This window comes from Phyllostomus hastatus, unplaced genomic scaffold (assembly GCF_019186645.2).
Source record: "Phyllostomus hastatus isolate PE091 unplaced genomic scaffold, TTU_PhHast_1.1 phas_scaffold_385, whole genome shotgun sequence".
NCBI classification, from domain to species: Eukaryota; Metazoa; Chordata; class Mammalia; order Chiroptera; family Phyllostomidae; genus Phyllostomus; species Phyllostomus hastatus.
In genome coordinates this window covers 6,117,180-6,140,730 of record NW_025334026.1, presented here as the reverse complement: position 1 = coordinate 6,140,730, position 23,551 = coordinate 6,117,180, and the positions used below count along the sequence as shown (strand labels likewise).

Below are 23,551 nucleotides of genomic sequence, written 5' to 3'. Positions count from 1 at the left end.
CACTTCTAGGACCTCAGCCATGTGGCCTCTGGAGAGTCAGTGGATGAAGATGTACCTCCTCCTTCAGTGTCTTTACCAAAGCTGGCAGCTCTTCTCAGGGTATTCAGTACTGTAGTGAGGAGCATTGGGGAGCGCTTCAGCCCAATTCGGGGTCCTCCAATTACTGAAGCGTATGTGACAGATGTAAGTGTATTTAGGAGTTCTGAGTATTATTCAAAAATAAAATTGTTTTGTATTGTGAATGCTTCTGTTTATCTGGTATACCGCTATTAACCTTTCATTTGTCTAGCATGTATGTATGTGGCCACTTTCTTGAATAGCTGAAAAATTTGGGAATTTCTATATCCCACCCTACTCCTACTTCCCTTTTTCTCCCCATGAAAAAAAGGCCACTGTAAAATTTTAAATGTCCATGAACTTTTGTATTAGGAGATCCTTTAAAGATCCCATTTATTCTTTTTTAACATATATTAAAAATCTTTTGCTTTTTAATAATTATTTTGCTTTTGAATTTGAGTCTTATTTTAGTTTTTCAGCATATTAAGAATAACAGTATAGAGAAAGCCTCAAAAAGTACTTTTATGTGAGCATGACAGGACAAAATAACTTGATAGCCTGACATCAAAGGATATAAAGCTATAAGGACTTAGAATGTATAGTAATCTGAGACCAGTGATAAGATTGCCACCTTTCTTCTGGCTGGGCAGCTCAGTTGGCTGAATTGCTGTCCTATGCACCAGAAGGTTGTGAGATTGATTCCGGCCAGGGCCCATACCTAGGCTGTGGATTTGATCCCTGGTCAGGGTGTATATAGGAGGCAGCCAATCATTGTTTCTCTCTCTTCCTTCCTGTCTCTAAAATAAATATGTCCTCAGGGGAGGATTAAAAAAACAAAGTTAGCCACTTTTCTGTTGCCCCCAGCATCAAATGTACTGTATTACATTTTGGTGAGTGGTTCAGCATAATAGACATCAGAAATGAACCTCCATCATTATACTCTGCTTGAAGAATGGAGAAATGTGTGATACAGTCAACAAACTTAGTCTAAATGATTAAAATTTTATTGTGAGGACAAAACTTTAGCTTTTGTGAGTATTTGCTTTTGTTAAACATGTTGCTAGATAAAATGGTACATTAATTGTGTATTTGAGCAGAAATGTCTGATCTTGAAGATAATTAAAACTAGCATGTTGATAGTTTTAATCTGATCAAAATGGTTTAAGATCCTTCTTTTTTACCACCTCAAAGGTGGTTATTTGATGACTATGTCAATGTTGAAATAAAGACCAGTTAACTCAGATATAAAATAAAAGGAACATAATAGTTTTCCAGGATAGTTACGTATTAAATGTATTCTTTCATGAAGTTCTTTTAGGCCTTTTAAACCTATATATAGGTTTAAAAAATCTGTGTGTAGTGGTTGTTGACTATTACAGAAATATTTTAGAGATCTCTTTTTGTCAATTTGTTTTTTTCCCCAAGTTATCTTTATTAGAAATTTAGTACATTAATATTGATTATTATAATTTAGTGGAGGTTTTGGTTGGAAATTACATGATTTTTATAATCCTCATATAGGTATCATTTGCTATGAAAGAGAATCCTGTTAGTTTTCTAAAAGACTGATTGTCCAAAGCCCAAGTGCTAGATTATAGAAAGTTATCCTTTTGGCAGGTTATTCCCATGCTGTTAATACTATTACAGTTCTAAGTTCTGGCATATTTCATAATTGTAAAGATTATGAGCTTCAGACCTTTAGTGATGCTGGGAGCATAGGAAGTGGGTACAATGGAAATAGAGGACTGCAAATTCCATTTCCTGAAACAGTTGTACTTCAGAATTTTTTAAGCAAGATCATTTTGGTGTAGTGTACTAAAGATACCCTTATTTATTACTCACCCTCTGAAAACTAGTATATTAAGAGACTACTGACAAAACAGGCAGTTAATTTCAGTTGAAACTGCGTTAAATAGAAAATAATTTTTTGCTCTGGAAGCATGTGAATTTTTTTAAAAAGCTGCTTGTTTTCCCCATTTGCAGGTTCTGTACAGAGTAATGAGATGTGTGACGGCTGCAAATCAAGTGTTTTTTTCTGAGGCTGTGTTGACAGCTGCTAATGAGTGTGTTGGTGTTTTGCTCGGCAGCTTGGATCCTAGCATGACTATACATTGTGACATGGTCATTACATATGGATTAGATCAACTGGAGAATTGCCAGACTTGTGGTACAGATTATATCATCTCAGTCTTGAATTTACTCACATTGGTATGTGAATTTTTTTGTTGTTGCTTTTTAATATGTTGGTTTATTCAGGCCCTTAAATTTGCTTTGATTATGGATGAAATTAAGGCCTTGGTTGTTTTGGGACTTTTTTGAGCACATTAGTCTTATTTATATAATCTAGTTTGCTTCTGCCCTAGTATCTATTTACTTTTAGTGTTTGGAGGCTTATCTCAGTGTAGATGTACTAGGGATTTTTTGTTTTGTTTTGTTTTTTGATGAAACACTATCCTTTACATGAGACCACCTAATACTGCTGACAAATACCATATAAGAGAAGGTACTTGATAGCGATTTTGAAAGATCCTGTTACATTTGGTTTCCCACATGAAACTTGTTAAAGTTTTTATCTTTAACCATAAATATTCCTCCTCAGCCTTTTATTTAGACACTTTTAGGCATATTTAAAAAATAGAACAGTATAAGGAATCTCTGCTTACTTGATACATTTGACTCATCTAGGCCTCTGGCCCACCCACACCCTCCTTGCTGTTCCTCCATCCCCACTGGGATTATTTTAAAGCAAATTTTAGATGATATTCTGCTGAACATTTCTACCGAAGTTACACTTCCCTTTGCCAGTGTAAAACAAATACCTGTGTTTAAGTTTAAATTCAAAATACATTATGTAAACATACAGCTTCTTTTTTTCAAATTAATGGACATCTTTCAGAGGAGTTTTGGTTTACAGAAAAATTGAGCAGAAAGTACAGTGTTCTCATATATCCTCTTCTCCAAATAGTTTTCCCTGTTATTAACATCTTGGTTTAGTATGGTATTCATTACAATTGATGAGCCGAACTAACACATTATTATTAATTAAAATTCATAGTTTACTTCAGGGTTCATTCTTTGTACAGTATATGGGTTTCAACAAATGTATAGTGCCATATATTTACCATTACAGTATCATACAGAATAGTTTTCACTGCTTTAAAAATCTCGTGTGCTCCACCTACTTGTCTCTTCCTCCTTCCCCTTGAGCCTCTGGCAGCCACCAATATTTTTACTGTCTCCATAGTTTTGTCTTTTCCAGAACATCATAGTTGAAATCATAATATGAAGCCTTTTCAGATCGGCTCCTTTCACTTAAGAATATGCATTTTAGGTTCTTTGATGTCATTTTGTGACTTGATAGCTCATTTCTTTTTATTTTATTCTCTTAGATTGTTGAACAGATAAATACAAAATTGCCATCATCATTTGTAGAAAAACTGTTTATACCATCATCTAAACTACTGTTTTTGCGTTACCATAAAGAAAAAGAGGTAAGTGACAGATACGTTCATAAATACTCTTGATAACTTAGGTCATTGAAGTTTGACTTACATTGTTTAGTAATCTACATAAATGAAATGATAAATACTCAATTTAGAATGTAGTAATTATAATTATTGCTTTAACTTGATATTTGTAGATTACCATATTATATACCTTGGTGAATGAATGCCAGATATTCTTTTCAGATTTTCATTATTTATTTTTATTAAATTTGTTCAGAACTAATATATATGTTATAAACAAAACTTTACTATTAGTTTTTCAACTGACTCCATGTCTAAACCACTAGAGATTTTCTAAGTAGATGTAGGGAAATCAGTAAACTGTTGTTTGAATATATGTTTTGATGCTGGGTTTTTTTTTTTTAAATGTCCTTTTAAGAAATTTCATATGGTCAGGTTTTAATTTAGAGTTTCCTTTCTTTATAATAGTGGTTTGTAGATTTTAAAAAGCTTACTGATATGTGTAGGTTCCCAAAAAGTTGGATTTTTAAAAATTAAGATCTTTAGTGTTCTATATAGTGATTTTTATCAATCTTAAATGTTCTATACAGTGATTTTATCAATCTTAAATTGATTTGCATCATCACCATATGTAGATACAAATTTATTTTTCATATAATTGTAGAAGATTTGTTTTCTATTGACTTACTACTTTCCTCATTCTCTGTTTAAGGTTGTTGCTGCAGCCCACGCTGTTTATCAAGCAGTGCTGAGCCTAAAAAATATTCCTGTTTTGGAGACTGCTTATAAATTAATTTTGGGAGAAATGACTTGTGCCCTAAACAGCCTGCTACATAGTCTACAACTTCCTGATGCCTGTTCTGAAATAAAACATGAGGCTTTTAAGAATCATGTATTCAATGTAGATAATGCAAAATTTGTAGTTATATTTGACCTCAGTGCCCTGACTACAATTGGAAATGCCAAAAACTCACTAATTGGGGTGAGTCTTTACGTGTAATCACTTTGTTTTATTCACATTGAAGCCTCTTCTCACTGCATATATATGTGTATTTCAGTTATTGTCATGCCAGTGCAGCTGCAGAATCCCTGTAGAACAAATGGCCATATTTAGGAAGGCAGTTATGCTCAGCACTATGCCGCCAACGCCAACAAAATGGCCATATTTAGGATATGCCTGAATAATTTGACAGTAATGTTTTGTTACCATTATGTTTAGCTTTCTCCTTCCTTGACATCCATCCTTTGATAAGATTTTTCAAATATTTGTTTTATTAAAAAAATTTTAAATGAATTTTTCCTATTTACTTTAACATGCTTATAGAAAATTTCTCAATGTTTTCCACAGCTCAAATCTGTATAGTTCTTTAAATTGCAGCCCCTTCCTTCCCTGGTACTTTTCTCCCCTTCCTTACTAAAATTAGTGCTTATATATGGTCTTACTTTTTGACTGCTCACTTTCGTAGGAACATTCATATATGCTTTCTGTAGAGAAAGAATAGTGATTTCTTTCCTTTAAGAAATTTGAAGTGACCCTTTTTCAAATTTATAATTATTGCTATGGTTTGTATATTTCCTCCTAGTAAACCTTGCAGGATTGAGAAAACATTATTTCTAATATAGAGTAATGGCATATACCTAAGAGGTTACGCTTTCTATGAGAAAATGGGGGGGAAAATCAAGATTTGATTTGTACTTGCATGTACTTCATACTGTTAGGTCAGATTGCCTTGTAACACTCAATAGCTGTTCCTTCCCGCACTGCTAGTTATAGCTTCAGTAGACTCTTCCTTTCTTTACGGCCTAAAATTTGATTGCTTAGGAATTCACATTGTATACAGATTTGATGAGGTTTATGTCCTGTGCTCTGGACATAGAAGGGGGGATGGGTGGGGGAGGGCTGGAGCCCTCAAGTGGAATGGAGTATTTTATCATGTAAAGGAAAAGGGAAGGATGGAACAGGCTCAGAGTGGCAGTATTTTTCTTTCTCATTGGACAGGGTACTTTGCTATTTGCAATATATGAAAAATTGAGGAAATAACTATACTAAAGGGCTATGTTTAGGCCAGGGATCTGTAAACTGCAGCCCATGGGCCAAATTCAGCCCACTGCCTATTGTGATCTCTTTTTAAAAAAAACCCTTTATCAAGGTGTAATTTATATACCATACAATTTCCATATATATATAGAAGTAAATGATTTATAGTATATTCACAGAATGGTAATTGTCACCAGTCACCTGTTTTTGTAAGGAAAGTTCTATTGGAACATAGCTGCTCATCTGTGTTGTCTGTGGGTGTTTTCTTACTGTAGCAGCAAAGTTGAGGACATTGCAACAGATATGTCATATGGCCCACAGAGTCTAAGATTTTTACTCTTCACAAAAAGTGTTTGCTAACCCCTTGTTCAGTGTACTAGATTGTTTCCAAATTTAAATGCCATTTTAATTTTATAAAATGTATAGACATACTTATTTTGAAGGATGAACTCTTTGTATGCTCATGTACATATTAGAAGAGGCAAACATTTACTTTCTCTTGTTCATCATCAGATGTGGGCACTATCTCCAACTGTCTTTGCACTCCTGAGTAAGAATCTGATGATTGTGCATGGTGACCTGGCTGCTCACTTCCCTGCCATTCAGTATGCAGTGCTTTACACTTTGTATTCTCATTGTACCAGGTACTGTATTTACAAACATTCCTTAAAAATTTTTTAAAAATGTAAAGGTATTTTAAAAATCTCTGTCTTGAGCCCTGACCAGTATGGCTCGGCTGGTTGGAGCATTGTCTCGTAAACTGAACAGCCGCAGGTTTGCTTCCCAGGCAGGGCACATGCCTAGGTTGAGGGTTTGGTCCTGGTTGGGGAGCATGTGAGAGGCAACTTGATCGATGTTTCTCTCTCACATTAATGTCTGTTTGTCTGTCTCTCTCTCTCTCTCACTCTCATCCCTTCCCCTCTCTAAAATCCATAAGCATGTCCTTGGGTGAGGACTTAAAAATATATATATGTTGATTTAACTTTGGAAATGCTTTTTTAGAAAAATTAGACATGAAAAGATGATTCTGAACTTTGTCTTCCAGGCATGATCACTTTATATCTAGTAGTCTTAGTTCATCGTCCCCGTCTTTGTTTGATGGAGCCGTGATTAGTACTGTCACTACAGCTACAAAAAAACATTTTTCAATTATATTAAATCTTCTGGGAATATTGCTTAAGAAAGATAATCTTAACCAGGACACAAGGTAACTGAGTAATATTGTATATTAACACTTAACTTTTATTAATTTGACTTTATGATTTGAGAATAAGCAATGAAAATTATTGACTTGAGGTAGAGCAATGTCTTTGTTATGAAACTTTTTAAAATTTGGTTTTATTGTTTAGTCTAAGATTTCTTACTCTTTTTCAAAAGCATTATGCGAAACTCTCTCCACCCCAATGTTTTATGGGAGAATGTATTCATTGGGTTGGCCAAAAAGTCCATTTAGTGTTTTGTTTTGTTTTTTAATTTTAAAAAGACATGTTTTTCATTTTTACCAGTAACTATTGATTTGGATACTTTGAGTATGTAGATTACCTCCCGCTCTTAGCTTCCAGTCGGTACAAGCCAGGGATGCTGCTAACCATCTTCCAATGCATAAGACATCCCCACAGCAGAGAATTATCTGGCCAAAACGTCAGTAGTGCCAAAAAACTTCACAAACCACTTTTGACATGTTCAGTCACAGCACCTTCTCCACATACTACATCAATCTTTTTTTGCATTTCAGTTGAGTTTTTACCTTTCTTAAAATAATAAAGCATAATACACCGAAAATGTTGTGTATTTTCTTCTATCTTCAATATTAAAATGGCTGCATAAATATTCACCAATTTGATTTTTTTTTAAATGCATGCTGATATTGTTACCTGTCATAATACAGTCTAACAAAATTGTCTCTAATGAAGTTAAAGACAACTAATAACTACCAGAGCCATCAGGAAAAAAAAACTAAACAAACTTTTTAGCCAACCTAATATTTAGATTTTCAAAAGACACAGTTTTTGACAAGGGAATTTCTATAATTTCAATTTTTGTTTCTTACTGCTTGAGATATTTAAAAAACCAAAACAAAACTAAGAAGAAATTTTTAAAATTGATTTTGTTGTTTGAATGTAAAATCACTATATTTTGTGTTTCAGGAAACTGTTAATGACTTGGGCTTTGGAAGTGGCTGTTTTAATGAAGAAGTCTGAAACATATGCACCTTTATTCTCTCTTCCATCTTTCCATAAATTTTGCAAAGGCCTTTTAGCCAACAGTAAGTTTGTGTGATTATTTAATTTTGTTAACTCTTAAAAAAGGGATCATTGGTAGTAGGAAAAAATCACTTGAGTACTTCTATGACTTGAAATGAATAATTCCCATTTTGATGAGAGAGATATATAATGTCTTAATTTTTTTATTAATATGTTAAAAATAAGTAGTTTTAAGTGACTGTCACGTTTTAAAATTTAGGTGAATGTGCCATGTGTCATGTGCTTTTAAAATTTCCCTCAGAGAAAGTTTTGGGTGAAGACTAGTCACTTTAAGTGGACTTTGTTGAATATGTCATTTTCCCAAACAATGTCAGAATCCCTGGCAGGGGCAGAGTCTGCTCCGAAGTAGGTGCTCACTGTTTGTTGAGTGTCAGAAAATTATTACATACTGGTATGTAATAACTCTTAATTTTTAATAGCTCTTGTCGAAGATGTAAATATCTGTCTGCAAGCGTGCAGCAGTCTACACACGTTGTCCTCTTCCTTGCCAGATGACCTTTTACAGAGGTATGGACTAAAGATCCTGTCTTTTAACTCTAGCTCTAAAAACTTGGAAATGTTACTATACCTATATTACCTATTTCATTTTTTGTAGATGTGTTGATGTTTGCCGTGTTCAGCTGGTTCACAGTGGGACTCGTATTCGACAGGCATTTGGAAAGCTGTTGAAGTCAATTCCTTTAGATATTGTCCTGAGGTATACCAGTTGTGTTGGGGCAAAAACATTCCACTATGTTTTCACTGCCTAGCCTAGTTTAGGAAAAGACAGATTACCTATTAATGAATTAATGTCACATCTTGTATGGCGCTTCTCAGTGATTGAAGAGAAATAAGCTTATGGTAATTAGTATAATTCATGTAGCTTCAAAATGTGTTTCTTAGTTCAGTTATTTGAAAAACTAAACTTTGATCGTTTATTTGAATTTGGGAGCTTTAAGAACCTGAAATTTCAAAGTTGAAATAATGTTCTGTCTGTTTTAAAGCCTTAACTTTATTTTTTTTACTTCCAAATTTAGTTAGCAGGAAAATAGCCTATTTATAGTATGTACTAACCTTTTAACTACAACATTTTGTATTGACAGTAACTATTTTCTGTCTACAGCAATAACAATCACACAGAAATTCAAGAAATTTCTTTAGCATTGAGAAGTCACATGAGTAAAGCACCAAGTAACACATTCCACCCACAAGATTTCTCTGATGTTATTAGTTTTATTTTATATGGGAACTCTCATAGAACAGGGTAAGACATTTCTTTGACTCTTTAATTGGGAAAAGTAACATATACTTGAATATATTGGCCCTATACCTGCTTTTGAGGAGTGGGGGCGTAGAAAGTAATATTCTTCTTAAATTGGTTAATTTAGTTTTTAGTAGGAACCATTGCTTTGAAGATAACATCTGAAGACAGAAAAATGGCCTTTGGAAGTGAGTGATGAAATGCAGTTGACAGTTAACTGATCTGACCTTGTCATCAATACTTTGGGGAAGGGTCTGTGGCATAGACATTCTGGAGATGCTTAGTTGGAGTGGATGTTTTAGTCTGATAGCCAAATTATCCTGAGTCATTTACCTTAATAATTTGTCCATACCATACCCCATCCTGTTTTAACTGTAACAGACCTCCTCAGAATGAGTGGTGGGGGTTTAATGCTTTTCTTAGATTTATAGGTTTTGCCTTTTTGGAGTAGGAAAAATTGTAGTTCCCTACTTCCATTCCTCTTGCAATTTTTATTACTTTATTAAAATGAAGTCATTATTGTCTGTTAAATATGAAACTGCTTTTCCCAGGAAGGACAATTGGTTAGAAAGATTGTTCTATAGCTGCCAGAGACTGGATAAGCGTGACCAAACAACAATTCCCCGCAATCTTCTAAAGACAGATGCCATCCTTTGGCAGTGGGCTATTTGGGAAGCAGCACAGTTCACTGTCCTTTCTAAGTTGAGAACTCCACTGGGCAGAGCTCAAGATACCTTCCAGACAATTGAAGGTAATCAATTCTGGTGCTTTTCCAAACATTGTGATGTAAATACTTTCAAGCCTTATATTAAGCAATTTGTCTGTTAAAACAAAAATTTGAAAGCATAATTTTTCCCTGAATATTTTATCACTTAATCTTTTAGATATGGTTAGAATAAGTTTTCATTGAATAATTGTGTTGGCAACAGCATGGCTGTCACTCTTCGTTTAAAAATTTAAGGGATTTGTATGGAGAAAACATTTTTTGCCGCTGAAATGAAAAATCTTTTATGTTGAGAGTTTTGTTTTTAAATGACAGCTGTACAGAAGAAACTTGATAAATGTGAAATTTGTGAAATTATCTCTAAGTACTTCTGCATTTTTTAAAGATTTCTTTTAAATTTGGAATGTTCTCTTTGCTTTTAGGTATCATTAGAAGTCTTGCAGCTCACACATTAAACCCGGATCAAGATGTTAGTCAGTGGACAACTGCAGACAATGATGAAGGCCACAGTAGCAACCAGCTTCGACTTGTTCTTCTTCTGCAATATCTGGAAAATCTGGAGAAGCTGATGTATAATGCATATGAGGGATGTGCCAATGCGTTAACATCCCCTCCTAAGGTTGGTTTTGGTGGGCTCAGTGTTGCTTGGCGCAGTGTTTTATGGTAAAGTTGGTGGTGTGTATAGAGCTGACATCAAAGTAGACTTGTGTGTTTGTTGTATGTGTATTTGAGTCATCAATACCTATAATTTGAACCTGCTTTTTTCTTTATTCTAAAGGTCATTAGAACTTTTTTCTATACCAATCGCCAAACTTGTCAAGACTGGCTGACTCGGATTCGACTCTCCATAATGAGGGTTGGATTGTTGGCAGGCCAGCCTGCTGTGACAGTGAGACATGGCTTTGACTTACTTACGGAAATGAAGACAAATCTATCTCAGGTACACTGCTGTGTTTGCAGATAATTGTAAATCTGTTGATTAGTAAAACTGGGATTTAATATCCTTGCTATTATTTAATCTCTGGGTAAAATAAATGAAAACTTTAATTCGTTTTCAAAGCTTTTGATCTATTATTTTATAAAAGCAAAAACTTCCAAAGCCACTTACTCATATTTTGTATTTAGAACTTGTCAAAATATGTATTACTTATACTTAAAGTTGGAACATTAAAGGTAATTCTAAGAAATTTATAGAAGAAATAATTTTTATAATTTATAATAGCAGTTGTAAAATGCATAGGGAAATACATGTAAATTATAATAAGTGCAGAAGTATATATAATAATGTTGTAACGTATGAGAAAAGTGCTAGCTTGTAAGTGGGCTCAGTAAGTGGGATCTGAAAATAACAAATGTTTGCTAATTACAGTAATGCCAGGCAATATTCAGAGATATGACATTAATCATCTTTTTATTTGTGTTAATTTATATTTAATTTTTCTTTATATTTACTTTATGTGTTACTCCTATACATGCCACAGTTGAAATGCTGGGGGACTTTTTACTTTGTAAAGATTAACACTCATGAACTGTTAGGGTTCTGTCAGCTGTACTTTGTAGCTACATTATACATGACATTTTAAGAATTCTGAGGGAAATAATTTAATATTATTGTTGCAAAAATAAAATACTGTTGCAAAAATAATTAAGTACATTTGACTTTAAATAGGCTTTCACGTGATTAATAGTTGAATTTTAATGGTATTGATGTCTGAGGTTAATATTTCTGAGGTCCATTTTCAGGGGAATGAATTGGAAGTAACCATTATGATGGTGGTAGAGGCACTATGTGAACTGCATTGTCCTGAAGCTATACAGGGAATTGCTGTCTGGTCATCTTCCATTGTTGGGAAAAATCTTCTCTGGATTAACTCAGTGGCCCAACAGGCTGAAGGGAGGTAAGTTAGAAGGAAGGAAATGGGTAATGGAATTTCTATATGTTTACATAATTTTTACTATTGGCTAACATTGTGTTTAAATGCTAAAACAGATTTGTTCCATTTTAGTAATTGGAGTTTGCTATATATTATTTTACTGGGACACATTTTCAGTCTGTTCTTTAGTAGCAAAACTTGGGTATCTTTCTTATTTATGAATTATAAGGAAATCTTCCTTAAAACAAGATCTGCCAATTACTTGATTTAAAAATACTTTTAAACTTGATCCTTAATTGATAACCTTTGAAATCAGAGTCTGGTACAAATTTCCCTCTTTGGCTAGAGTAATTGCTCATTAGCCCTGTACACTCAACATTCAGACTCATTTGATTCCTCTAGGTAAATGAGCATGTACCATAATAGTCTCTGCACATTGATGTAAGTTTTATCAAATCTGTAAAATGCAGAAAAAGATAAGAGCACTGCTCATAATTCCATCTCCTAGTTATAACTATAGTTTTGGTATATATGCCTTCCTAGTTCGAGTGTCTTCTCATATAAGCCACATGATTTGCTTTTTTTTTTTATTTTTTTAAATTTTATTTGTTTATTTTTAGAGAGGGAAGGGAGGGAGAGAGAGAGAAAAACATCAGTGTGCGGTTGCTGGGGGCCGTGGCCTGCAACCCAGGCATGTGCCCTGACTGGAAATCCAACCTGTGATGCTTTGGTTCGCAGCCCACTCTCAATCCACTGAGCTATGCCAGCCAGGGCATGATTTCCCTTTCCACTGAGATATAGATGCACACATACACTTTTTTTTTTATCCTCACCTTAGGATATTTTTTAACTGATTTTAGAGAAAGAGGAAGGGGGAGAGAAACACTGACATGAGAGAGAAATAGCAATCATTTGCCTCTTGGACACTCTGACGGGGGATCGAACCCACAATGTTCTTGGTGTATGGGATGACACTCCAACCAACTGAGCCAAATGCCCAGGGCCCACTGAGCAATATTTAAAAAAATACGTTGCCATGTTAAATATTCTACAGTGTGATTTTTTAGTGGCACGGTTGTATTTATTTGTGAATGCACCCAAATTTAACATCCCTGTTGTTGGGCAATAAAGTAGCTTCTAATTTTTTTTTAACTAATCTTAATGCAGCATGGCACTTAGCTTTTTGTTCATAGTTGTGATTATTTTCTTTGGATTCATTCCTACAAGCTGATTTATTAGAAGAAAGGCTTCAGATCATAAGCCTTATGATACATACTGTTGCTAAGTTACCCTGTAGATAAGATGGTGCCAATTTAAATCACTAACAATAGAGTAACCCCTTCTGTTCACCTTTGTGAATACCAGGGGTCACCCAGAAACAACCCTACCACCATTGTCGGTGAAAGTATCAGTATTTGTTTTATTTTATTTTGCCTAATTAATGATTAATAGTAGAACTTTGTTGGTATCTTATGTTGACCAGTTGTGTTTTTCACAGAGATAAATCTTCCTGGCCTTTTGTTGCTTTTCTTTATTGATCTGTGAAATTGCTTTTTAAAGATTTTACTCAGTTTTATTTTTAGAGAGGGAAGGGAGGGAGATGGAGAGAGAGAAACATCAATGTGCGCTTGCTGGGGGTTATGGCCTGCAACCCAGGCATGTACCCTGGTTGGGAATCTGTGAAATTTTAATATACACCAAATTGTTGATGCTATTTAATTTTTTATTTGTAATTTATTTTAAATGTTTATGGTATTTTTGATACCGAAAGTTTCAAGTTATTGTGCCATTAAATCTGTTACTTTTTATGGATTCTTATATTTATTTGTTTATTTAACCTTTGCACACGTTTGAGATCAGATACTTACCCCAGTGTTTTTCATTAGTTATTTTTTGCTGTCTTTACTTTCAGCATAACAGTGTTGCTTATATTCATTTGTTACGAGGAAGAGATTTCATTTTCTGTATGCCCAACCCCATGCAAAATAATTAATTGTCTAGCTTAGTTTATTGAATGATTTAGTCTTTCAGGTTTTTCATGGACGCGAATATGTGAATAATTAAAAAATAAGACTTTCAATTTGTGTCAAAGGTTTGAAAAGGCCTCTATGGAGTACCAGGAGCATCTGTGTGCCATGACAGGCGTTGATTGCTGCATCTCTGGTTTTGACAAATCTGTTCTTATGTTGGCCAATGCTGGGCGAAATAGTGCCAGCCCCAAACATTCTCTGAATGGTGAGCATTCAGCATTTAAATAAAAAGTAGTGGTCAAATAGTTTGTACTAATGAACTTACTGTATATTTTTAGATTTCTGCACTCCTTGAAATGTTTAAAACTGCTTTGCATATCTCTCTATTTTATAAAATACTTTCACTCAGGTGACTCCCGAAAGACTGTGTTGTCCAAACCAACGGACTCTTCCCCAGAGGTTATAAATTATTTGGGAAATAAAGCATGTGAGTGCTACATTTCAATTGCTGATTGGGCTGCTGTACAGGAATGGCAGAATGCTATCCATGACTTGAAAAAGAGTACCAGCAGTACTTCTCTCAACCTAAAAGCTGATTTCAACTATATAAAGTAAGGATTTTTTGTCATTATAAATTGTGATACTTAACTCGATTAAACAAATTTTTAGTAACTTTAGAGACTTCTTCTGTGGCTGAAAAATATTGAAATTGGTCATATCTACTGTTGCAAGATGGTTGTAGTTCTAATAATACTGCATTCTAAAAATGACTATAGTGAGAAACCTAAGATATGATGAGGATATTCATTCTATGTGAAAACAATTGTTGAAGTAGTTATTTGGCATGATTATCAGAGCCTATTCTAAAACAAAAAGAAACATACGATAGTCCCCCGCTTATCCACAGGGAATATGTCCAAGAATCCCAGTGGGTGCCTGAAACTACAGATAGTACCAAATCTTGTATATACTATGTTTTTCTTATACACACCCATGATAAAGATAAATTAGGCATAGTAAGAGATTAACAACAATAATAAAATAGAACAATTATAATAAGACTACAATGAAAGTTATGTGAATGTAGTGTGACCCTGTCACTCACAACCAATCTGATAACCTACTGATAACTGAGACGGCTACTAAGTGCACATGGGCAGGTATTGTGTGCAGTGTGAATATCTGGACAAAGGGGTGATTCTCATCCTAAGTGGGATGGTTTCAGATTTCATCATACTGCTGTGAACAGTGTACAGTTTAAAACTTATGAATTGTTTATTTCTGGAATTTTCCATATAACATTTCTTGATTACTGTTGACCATGAGTAACTGAAACTATGGAAAGTGAAATGGCAAATGGCAGGGGGACTACTAGAATGGTAAATTTGTCACACTTTAGAAAGGATCACATTTGATGGTGTTTCTAAATTAGATTTGAATACAGTGGGTTCTCACTTAACATCGTTGATAGGTTCTTGGAAACTGACTTTTAAGTGAGACATCGTAATTCAAAATGAATTTTATCATATGCTAATTGATATAAATGAGTTAAGTTTCTGTGGTGTATTCCTGGTCATGAAACCATCAAACTACTAAATAAAGACCCTAAACATGTCTAATATTAAACATTGAAATAGATGTGAGCTATGAATTTATGAAAGGTTAATGAAAACAAGTAAAAACAAGGAATAAAAAGTGTGAAAAGGACTGTGGCCCCTAATAAGATAGAAAACCTTAGGTAGAATTTGAACAGGAGGAGCATATTGATCTGTCTTAGTGTTGTGTTGTGAACAGACTGGAGGTGTTGGGGGCAAGGGTAGAAGCATGTAGACCATTAATTTGTGGGGATGTAGGTAAAGGGAGGAGAAAACATACTATTAATTGAAGTAGAAGCACACAGAATAAAGAAGCATGTTTAAGGCGCTTGTGAAACATGCAGATGAGATTGTTTAGTATGTATTTGGGTTGCCAGAAAGTCTGTATGTTTTTTTCTGTAAAATAAAACACACATTTTTTCATTTTCACCAATAACTTTATTGATTTGGATATTTTGAGTGTGTCAGCTGTTTTCCACATAATATAACATTGATTTTCCTCCATTAATGTCTCAATTTGATCACTTTCAACTTCAATGGGTCTATGCAACTGTGGAGCATTGTCCTGAGAGAAGTCAGCACGAAACTTTGCAAACTGCTTTTGACACCTTCAATCATTCACAGCACCTTCTCCATACACTGCACAAATTTTTTTGTGTGTTTCAACTGAGTTTTTACCTTTCTTGAAATAATAAAAGCACAATAATGCTAAAATGTATATTTTCTTCCACCTTCAATATTAAAATGGCTGCAAAAACTCACTAATTTTTGATAAGTTTATTTTTTAATGCACACTGGTATGACAGCTGTCAATACAATCTAACAAAATTGTCTTAAGTGGGTAGAGGGATTGAGCAAAAAGGAAAAAGGACTCATGGACAATAGTGTGGTGGTTGCTGCAGGGAGGGGTGTTTAAGGGGACTAAATGGTAATGGAAAAAAGTACAATAAAGATTAAATTTTAAAAAATTGTTTTGAATGAAGTTAAAGACAACTCAGCACTACTAGAACCATCTTATGGAATAAAAACAAATGAACCTTTTGGCCAACCCAATAGTTAAGAATTGGATTTGGAGCTAAGGAGGAAAGTCTAAGCTAGAGATTTGGGGATCATTGCTATATAGGCAGTAATTAAATGCTTGACTCTATACCCTTAAGCCTTTGTAAGCCACCAACCACAGATAAGGCTCTGGAGAAGAGTGAGTGAAAAGGAAAGAGGGTCAAGGTCAGAATCCTTTTGAGCATCTATTAAGGAATAGGAGGAGGAGTCATTGAAGAAAACACAAGGATGTTGAGAAAGGAAGTGTTGAAGATGTAGGAGAGCCAGATTGGAGTAGTCAGCCTTGTCAGGAGCCCCAGACTGCAAGCAAGAAGAGCTTTGTAGAGAGAGAAGCAGCCAGGTCAAATACTGTTGAGTGGTAGAAAAACTTGAAAATGAAAAGTTTTAGTTAGGCTAATTGGGTTTCTTGAAGTGAAGGGGAAGAAGCTGGGCTGAAAGAGTATCATGTGTTCAAATATTGGTGAGATCAGGTGTTCTTTCAGACAAAGGGGGAGGAGCCACTAGAAAGCAGTTGAAGAAACAGGATAAAGACCATTGACTGAAGGATGAACCACCAAATTCCACCTTTTCCTCAAGGAAAGGTGCCTCAAGGAAAGCAGTTAAAGTTAGATATAGATGCTCTTGGGAGTGGATAGTGGGTTGGGGTAAGGGTAGAGGAAACTAAAGCCTGGGGTTTTTGTCCTGTCATGTCCTGTCAGTTATTAGCTGGAAGTGTGAGGGCAATGTAGAGTGTAGCGGGCACAGAGGGAACCTGCCACTGGAGAAGATTGACCCTGTAGTGCCAGAAGAGGTAAGTGTTTTAGTCTATAAACCTTGACAGTTCATCAGCCATACAGCTCACCTAAGAGGCTGGTGGTTGCGTTGAGCCAGGCATGGGACATATTAATGTGGAAGCAGGTATAGTCAAGTAATGTCCACTTACATTGCTGGATTCAGGCTGAGATGTTGAGGGGGATGGTACAGTGAGGGGGACAGGAAAAGATGAGAGATTAATGGGAAAGAGAGATGGAGCAACTTTACTAAAGTTGTTATTCTGGCTGAGAATAGCTATAATAGGAATGGGAACAGGGTCAGGGATTTGAAAGTAGTGAAGAGCTAGGAGTATGAGGCCCCTCATCTTGGCATTGATGATCCAGGATTATAGGAGGGAGTTTTTGAGGTGTTACCATTTTCAGATAAGGTGAGGGAATAGAAAAGAATTTATTGAAAGAAGAGAAACAGGTTCCATGAAAGGTAGTGCAAAAGGTAGAGAGGAAGAGGGTTAGCAGTGAATGAAGGCAGGACTATTAGAATGTAAGAATGAGATAATAACATAGACCTACAGGATCTTAGGCTTTAAGTGATGGGCAGGCAGGGCCTTGTAGGGGGTTTGGTGGTAGCTTGAGGGGAACTAGATGTTGAAGTTGTCCTGCAGAAGTCTGTTGTCAGTTTGTTGGAGGGGCCCCAAGGAAAAATAGGCTGCAAAGAGAGAAAGGAGACATTGAGGGATGAGTATGCTAAACTGATGTCTAAAGCTGTGACCTTCAGGTTTGCTACTCCAATTTTAGTGCTAATTAAGGTGGTGGTCACATCTTCAAAAAAAATTAAAATAAAATGGTGGGCTGTGTTGAAAGAACTTCATTAAAAGAATGCTATAAACGGTGCTGCCTTTTTCTAGAATTTTTTTTTTTTTTAAATGGTTCCACAGGCTGAATAAGGTGTAATACAAACTAACCAATATTTTAATTACAGATCACTAAGCAGTTTTGAGTCTGGAGAATTTGTTGAATGCACTGAGCAATTAGAATTGTTGCCAGGAGAAAATATCAATCTACTTGCTGGAGGATCAAAAGAAAAAATAGGTATTTAAGATAATTTTAAAATTAAATATTTTTATGGACAAGTTGCTCAAAATGTATGGCTTAGTATATTTTACTAGGCAATCTGGAAAGTTACTGTACATTTATTTTGGGGCAGAGTTCCATGTGAATCAACAAATTTAGGAGTGTTCTATTTATATTTAATTTGGCAAATAACAGTTTAATTAAAATTAAGCCAACAACAACAAAAAGGCTACACTAATACTTTGAAATTTATCTAGCCATTTGTTTGAAAAAGTATAAGTAGTATTTAAGCTAGATATTTTTTGTGCTTGACACCTTTTTTAAATCATTTTTTTAATTAATATTTGAATACAGTTGTCTCGATTGTTCCACCACCACTTTCCCCTGTGTGCTTGACATCTTGATGTGGTTCATTAATTCTTTATCACAACTGAAACATTTTGTGTGCTAAAGTTAGTATTGTGTAATCTGTGATAGTATTGATCTGCTAGATTCAGTGACATATACCAAAGTAGGTCTAGTTTAGTCCCTATAAATAGTAGGTTACTAACTGATTTTTGAGCCTTGATATTAACTGACTCAGGAGAGGTCTGAAGTATAACTTTATAGAGTATAATTTTTATATAGGTATCAGAAATTTAATTATTGCGCATAGCTGGCTGAACCTAATATGAAAGGAGGTATTCATTGGTGATTATTTTTAGCACTGTCAAAATATCTTATCACCTTTACATTAAAAGGTAATTAACTGAATGGGATCTATTTAACTTTTGTAGATATGAAAAAACTACTTCCTAACATGTTAAGTCCAGATCCAAAGGAACTTCAGAAATCCATTGAAGTTCAGTTATTGAGAAGCTCTGTTTGTTTGGCAACTGCTTTAAACCATCTAGAACAAGATCAGAAGTGGCAGTCTATCACCGAGTAAGTCGAATTCTAAGCAGGTGAATGTGCACTATGTATACCTTACGACAAATGTTTGTACTCTGGTGGGGGTGAGGCAGTTTCTAGAGCACTACAGTGCTAGTCGTGGTAGCTTCATTTTGATTGTAGAAGTCAAGTAATATGTGGATGCCACTTGCTTACACACTGAGGCTTGAAAGTAAATAAAATACTAACATCTCCCAAAACAAATGCTCTGACTTGGTTACACCGTTTTACTAAAGAGCAGGCCTACTCTTCTTCCTCCAGTTTGGGTGCCAATATGGAAGCATCTTATCAAACTGCTTTATACCCTTTAGTGGTTACAAGTTGAGAAATCTCATTTATGAATTAATAATAAACATTTTGTTTCAGAAATGTGGTAAAGTACTTGAAGCAAACCTCCCGCATAGCTATTGGACCACTGAGACTTTCTACTTTGACAGTTTCCCAGTCTCTGCCAGTCCTGAGTACCTTACAGCTGTATTGCTCTTTTGCTTTGGAGAACACAGTTTCTAACAGACTTTCTACAGAGGTGCGTATAGGTATATTTTTACCTGGGTAGTCTCCTGAACATCAATAGGCACTAGGGTAGAATAAACTTGACTATATTTCAAGTTTTTAAAATAGCATCTGTAACTTTGTTGGACAAGCTAGCAAATCCAGAAATCTAAAATGCCATTTCAGGCAGATTTTCATTTGAGAAATGTGTAAGGCAGGTGGAAGAACTTAAGGTACATAATCTCAAGGATGCTAATTGCTTAATTTTTTTTCTTTTTCTTTTTGGAAAAGGGGTTAGTGTACATAAATATATTTCTGTTGGGCAGATTATATAAATTTTATATTTGACTAAGATGAAGACACCCCCTACTCTTACCAGATAGGGTCAAGTTTAACCAAAGATAAGCTCTTCCAAAGAGAATTATAGTAAGATGTGCATACTTTTTGATAAGTACATTGGTAAGTTGCACTTACCTTCTGAAAAACAGTCTTTTGGATGGGTGAAAGTGTTTTCTCTTAGAGCATCTTTTCCTCTTATGATTAGAAGATGCAGTGAAGAAGGTAGAGAGTTTAATATAAATAAACCTGGAATAGAGTTGATAGTCAGCCTATGGAGATGAAACCGAACTCAGTCTACAAACATGTAAGGGATCCTGTTTCCACTAAGGGGTTTTGGTTTTACCTTGGCAGGACTGTCTTATTCCACTGTTCAGTGAAGCTTTGCGTTCATGTAAACAGCACGATGTGAGGCCATGGATGCAGGCATTGAGATATACCATGTACCAGAGTCAGTTGTTGGAGAAAATAAAAGGTAACTAAGGTTAAAAAAAGTAGACTTATTGAGATATAATTTACATATGATAAGTGTACAGTTCTGTGAGTTTTAATACATCCTCACCTATGTAACCACTGATAAAATAAAAATATACACTATTTATCTACCCTGAAAGGTTTCCTTATGCCTTTTCACAGTTATCTCTTTCATCTGCCCATCCCACACAACCACTGATTATCTTTCTATCACTATAGATTAGTCCTGTCTTTAAGTCCTGTTTTTACTAAAATGTTATATAAATGTAATGATAAAGTCTTTTGTGTCTAAATTCTCTTGTTTAGCATTTTATTTTTAAGGGTTACCGATGGTACAAGTACCAGTGTGGTCTTTTATGTTGTTGAGTACTAGTCATTGTATGGATATGCCACAGTTTATCTGTTGACCCTTTTATGGATATTTGTATTGCTTTTGAATTTGGGCTCTTGTGCATAAAGCTGCTGTGAAATACATGTAGAAGTTTTTTGGTGAACATGTACTTGTTTTTCTCCTTTAAATGCCTAGGAGTGGAGCCCTGACTGGTGAGGCTTGGTTGGGCGTCCTGCAAAGTGAAAGATCACTGGTTCAGTTCCCCATCAGGGTACATGCCTGGGTTGTGTGTGCAGTCCCTGGTTGGGGCATATGCAAGAGGCAGCTGATAGATGTTTCTCTCTGGCATTGATGTTTCTGTCTCTCTCTTTCTCTCTCCCTCCCCCCTCTCTAAAAATGAATGAATGAATGAACAAATAAATAAATAATTAAAATTTAAATGCTTAGGATTGGAGATGTTGGGTCATATAGCTTAACTTTCAAAATACTTCGCCAGGTTTTTATAAACTGATTACATACACTACACTCTTTCTGGCATGTACATTGTTGGTATTGTCAGTCTTTAATTTTAGTCACTGGAGTGTGTATGTAGTACTATCTCATTGTTTTATGTACATCTTCCTGATGATTAATGATGTTGAGCATCCTTTCATTTGCATAATGGCCATTGTATATCTTATATTCTTTCTTTATTTAAAAAATATTTATTTATTTTCAGAAGGGGAAGGGAGGGAGAAAAAGAGGGAGAGAAACATCAATTGTGGTTGCCTCTTGTGCGCCTCCCTACTGGGGATCCGGCCCACAACCTGGGCATGTGCCATAGCAGGGAGTTGAATCAACAACCCTTTGGCTCACAGGCTGGCGCTCAGTCCACTGAGCCACACCATCTAGGGCTATATCTTATATACCTTAAAATGTCTGTTTAAATCTGACTCATTTTTAATGAAGTCATAAGACTTATTTATGCATTTGTCAGCCACACCAAATGGCTTGAAAATTAGCATTTGTAAAAATATTTGTCTCATTTTAAAGAAATGTCATGTTAAAGGGATGCTAGCAGTTTACTTTTACTGTTCTAAAGTGGAAAGCTTGCCAGAATTCTGTAGAATTTTATTTGAAAATGGGGTAGCTGGGCTTACTGAGCCAATTTAAATGTTAAATTCTGATTGAGCTAATACTGGGAGATGGACTTGCATTGTAAGGTGTCTGTTGGTAACTGTGTTTCACGCCCTTAATGTCATATGTCTGGGTTTGGGTCTAGACCAACAGTCGCAAATTGAGGCATCTTAGGGCAAGTCATTAAACTTCCGAGTCACTTTCTTTTTTGGTCAAGGAGATTGCTCCACTGATGTGATTCTTGTAAGGATTTATAGAAGATGAGACAAGGTATATAAAAGCCTTTGCACAGAACATAGCATGTGGTAGGACTAAAAATATCATCTCCTTTTCTATCCTCTTATTGAACATTTGAACATTTTAAAATTGAAAAGAAAACATCAGTAATCCATTTGTTTTATTTAGAGACAGAATGCTGCTCTTCCTCACTTTTCTTTTATTCATCAAGTGTTTATCAATTGTGTGCTTTGTGCCAGGTACTGTGCTTCAGTTTGGGATGTAATGATGAAAAGACAAGCCTGTTTTCTGTATTCCTAGGACCAAAGGGATTCTAGAGTCTAGCAGGGAAAAATGACATTAAATAAGAAACAGCAGTATGGTGTACTGCACGGAAGTGCACATGCAAGTTGCTAAAAGAACGTGCAACAAGGGCACTGCTTAATCCTAGGACTCGAAAAGGACTTCAGAGGAAGTACCATTTAAGATGAGACCTGAGGGAGGTAGAGGTGAGAAAGAAGGCAGACTGATTTAATTTAAACAAACATCATATGTGAAGGACAGTGGCAATGATGAAAGATGCTTAGATGACTCAGTTTGCTTAAGGGAGAGTGGGAAGAGATGAAGCTGAATGAGATTGAGATTATAATGGAATGTAAAGCATCAGTGCCTTACAAGCCACATTTAGGAGTTTGGGCTTTGTCAGAAGGGCAGTGGGAAGCCATCAAAAGGAAGTTAAGTGTTGAGACTTCCCTCTGTGTAAGATTGCTTCAGTTGCAGGTTAGAGAATGGGCTAGAAGAAGGGGAGACTGGGAAAAAAGGTACCAGTTAGGTTGAAGTCCCTGCTAAAGGTAGCCAAGGTAGTGGCATTAGGGACAGAAAAAAGCACGTGATATGAGGGTTGAAAATAAAAGTCTAAAATGACTGCTAGGACTTTCTAAAGTAGCCCGATTGAGAAAGGGATACTAGGAGAAGGAAGTAAAAGGTTTGAAGATGGAAAATGGATTTCACTTGACACAGGTTAAAGTGCCTTTAAAAATCCCGAGTATAGGTGATTGTTAAGCGGTAGAACTCACATGTATGGTCCAGGCTAGAGATAAAGATTCAAGAATCATCAGCATTTGTATGGCAGTTGAAGCCACAGGAGCAGGTAATATTGTCCAGGGAAATTATGCAGAGTGAGAAGAGTAGAGAGCCTTAGGACCAACCTGAAGAACACCAGTTTTAATGGCTTAATGGATGGGTAGTGGAGGAGAAGGAAATGGAGAAGGATCCTTCAGAAAGGTAGGAGTAAACCAGGAGAGAATGGCATGATAGAATGGCAGGGGGTACTGGTACGTGAAGTGGGGGTGGTCTAGCCTTACCCTCATTCCCTACCCTTTGGCCTAGGCTCTTTGCTTAAAAGATTCAGAAACTAAACGTTGAATTTCTTTTAGTGAATGATTTTACTTTTGTCTACTTCATTGTATATGTTTATTTCAACAAAAATTTATTGTTTATTGTATGGCAAGCAGTATGCTAACTGCAAGGGATTTGAAGATGGTG

At 35.4% G+C, this 23,551-nt stretch overlaps 1 protein-coding gene across 4 annotated transcripts in view; it reads left to right on the top strand.

Annotated features, from left to right (window-relative positions):
* SMG1 (SMG1 nonsense mediated mRNA decay associated PI3K related kinase) overlaps positions 1 to 23,551 on the top strand; it is a 138,313-nt gene that overhangs the window by 73,718 nt on the left and 41,044 nt on the right. For all 4 annotated transcript variants that reach the window (XM_045819427.1, XM_045819430.1, XM_045819426.1 and 1 more), the window contains 20 exons: positions 10 to 183; positions 2,041 to 2,265; positions 3,447 to 3,548; positions 4,237 to 4,506; positions 6,076 to 6,206; positions 6,608 to 6,769; positions 7,710 to 7,828; positions 8,246 to 8,333; positions 8,422 to 8,523; positions 8,929 to 9,069; positions 9,618 to 9,817; positions 10,213 to 10,409; positions 10,569 to 10,730; positions 11,534 to 11,688; positions 13,757 to 13,899; positions 14,044 to 14,245; positions 18,020 to 18,129; positions 18,888 to 19,035; positions 19,408 to 19,567; positions 20,224 to 20,344. In XM_045819427.1, coding sequence (XP_045675383.1) covers positions 10 to 183; positions 2,041 to 2,265; positions 3,447 to 3,548; positions 4,237 to 4,506; positions 6,076 to 6,206; positions 6,608 to 6,769; positions 7,710 to 7,828; positions 8,246 to 8,333; positions 8,422 to 8,523; positions 8,929 to 9,069; positions 9,618 to 9,817; positions 10,213 to 10,409; positions 10,569 to 10,730; positions 11,534 to 11,688; positions 13,757 to 13,899; positions 14,044 to 14,245; positions 18,020 to 18,129; positions 18,888 to 19,035; positions 19,408 to 19,567; positions 20,224 to 20,344 — 3,112 coding nt within the window. The remainder of the gene's footprint in view (positions 1 to 9; positions 184 to 2,040; positions 2,266 to 3,446; positions 3,549 to 4,236; positions 4,507 to 6,075; positions 6,207 to 6,607; positions 6,770 to 7,709; positions 7,829 to 8,245; positions 8,334 to 8,421; positions 8,524 to 8,928; positions 9,070 to 9,617; positions 9,818 to 10,212; positions 10,410 to 10,568; positions 10,731 to 11,533; positions 11,689 to 13,756; positions 13,900 to 14,043; positions 14,246 to 18,019; positions 18,130 to 18,887; positions 19,036 to 19,407; positions 19,568 to 20,223; positions 20,345 to 23,551) is intronic.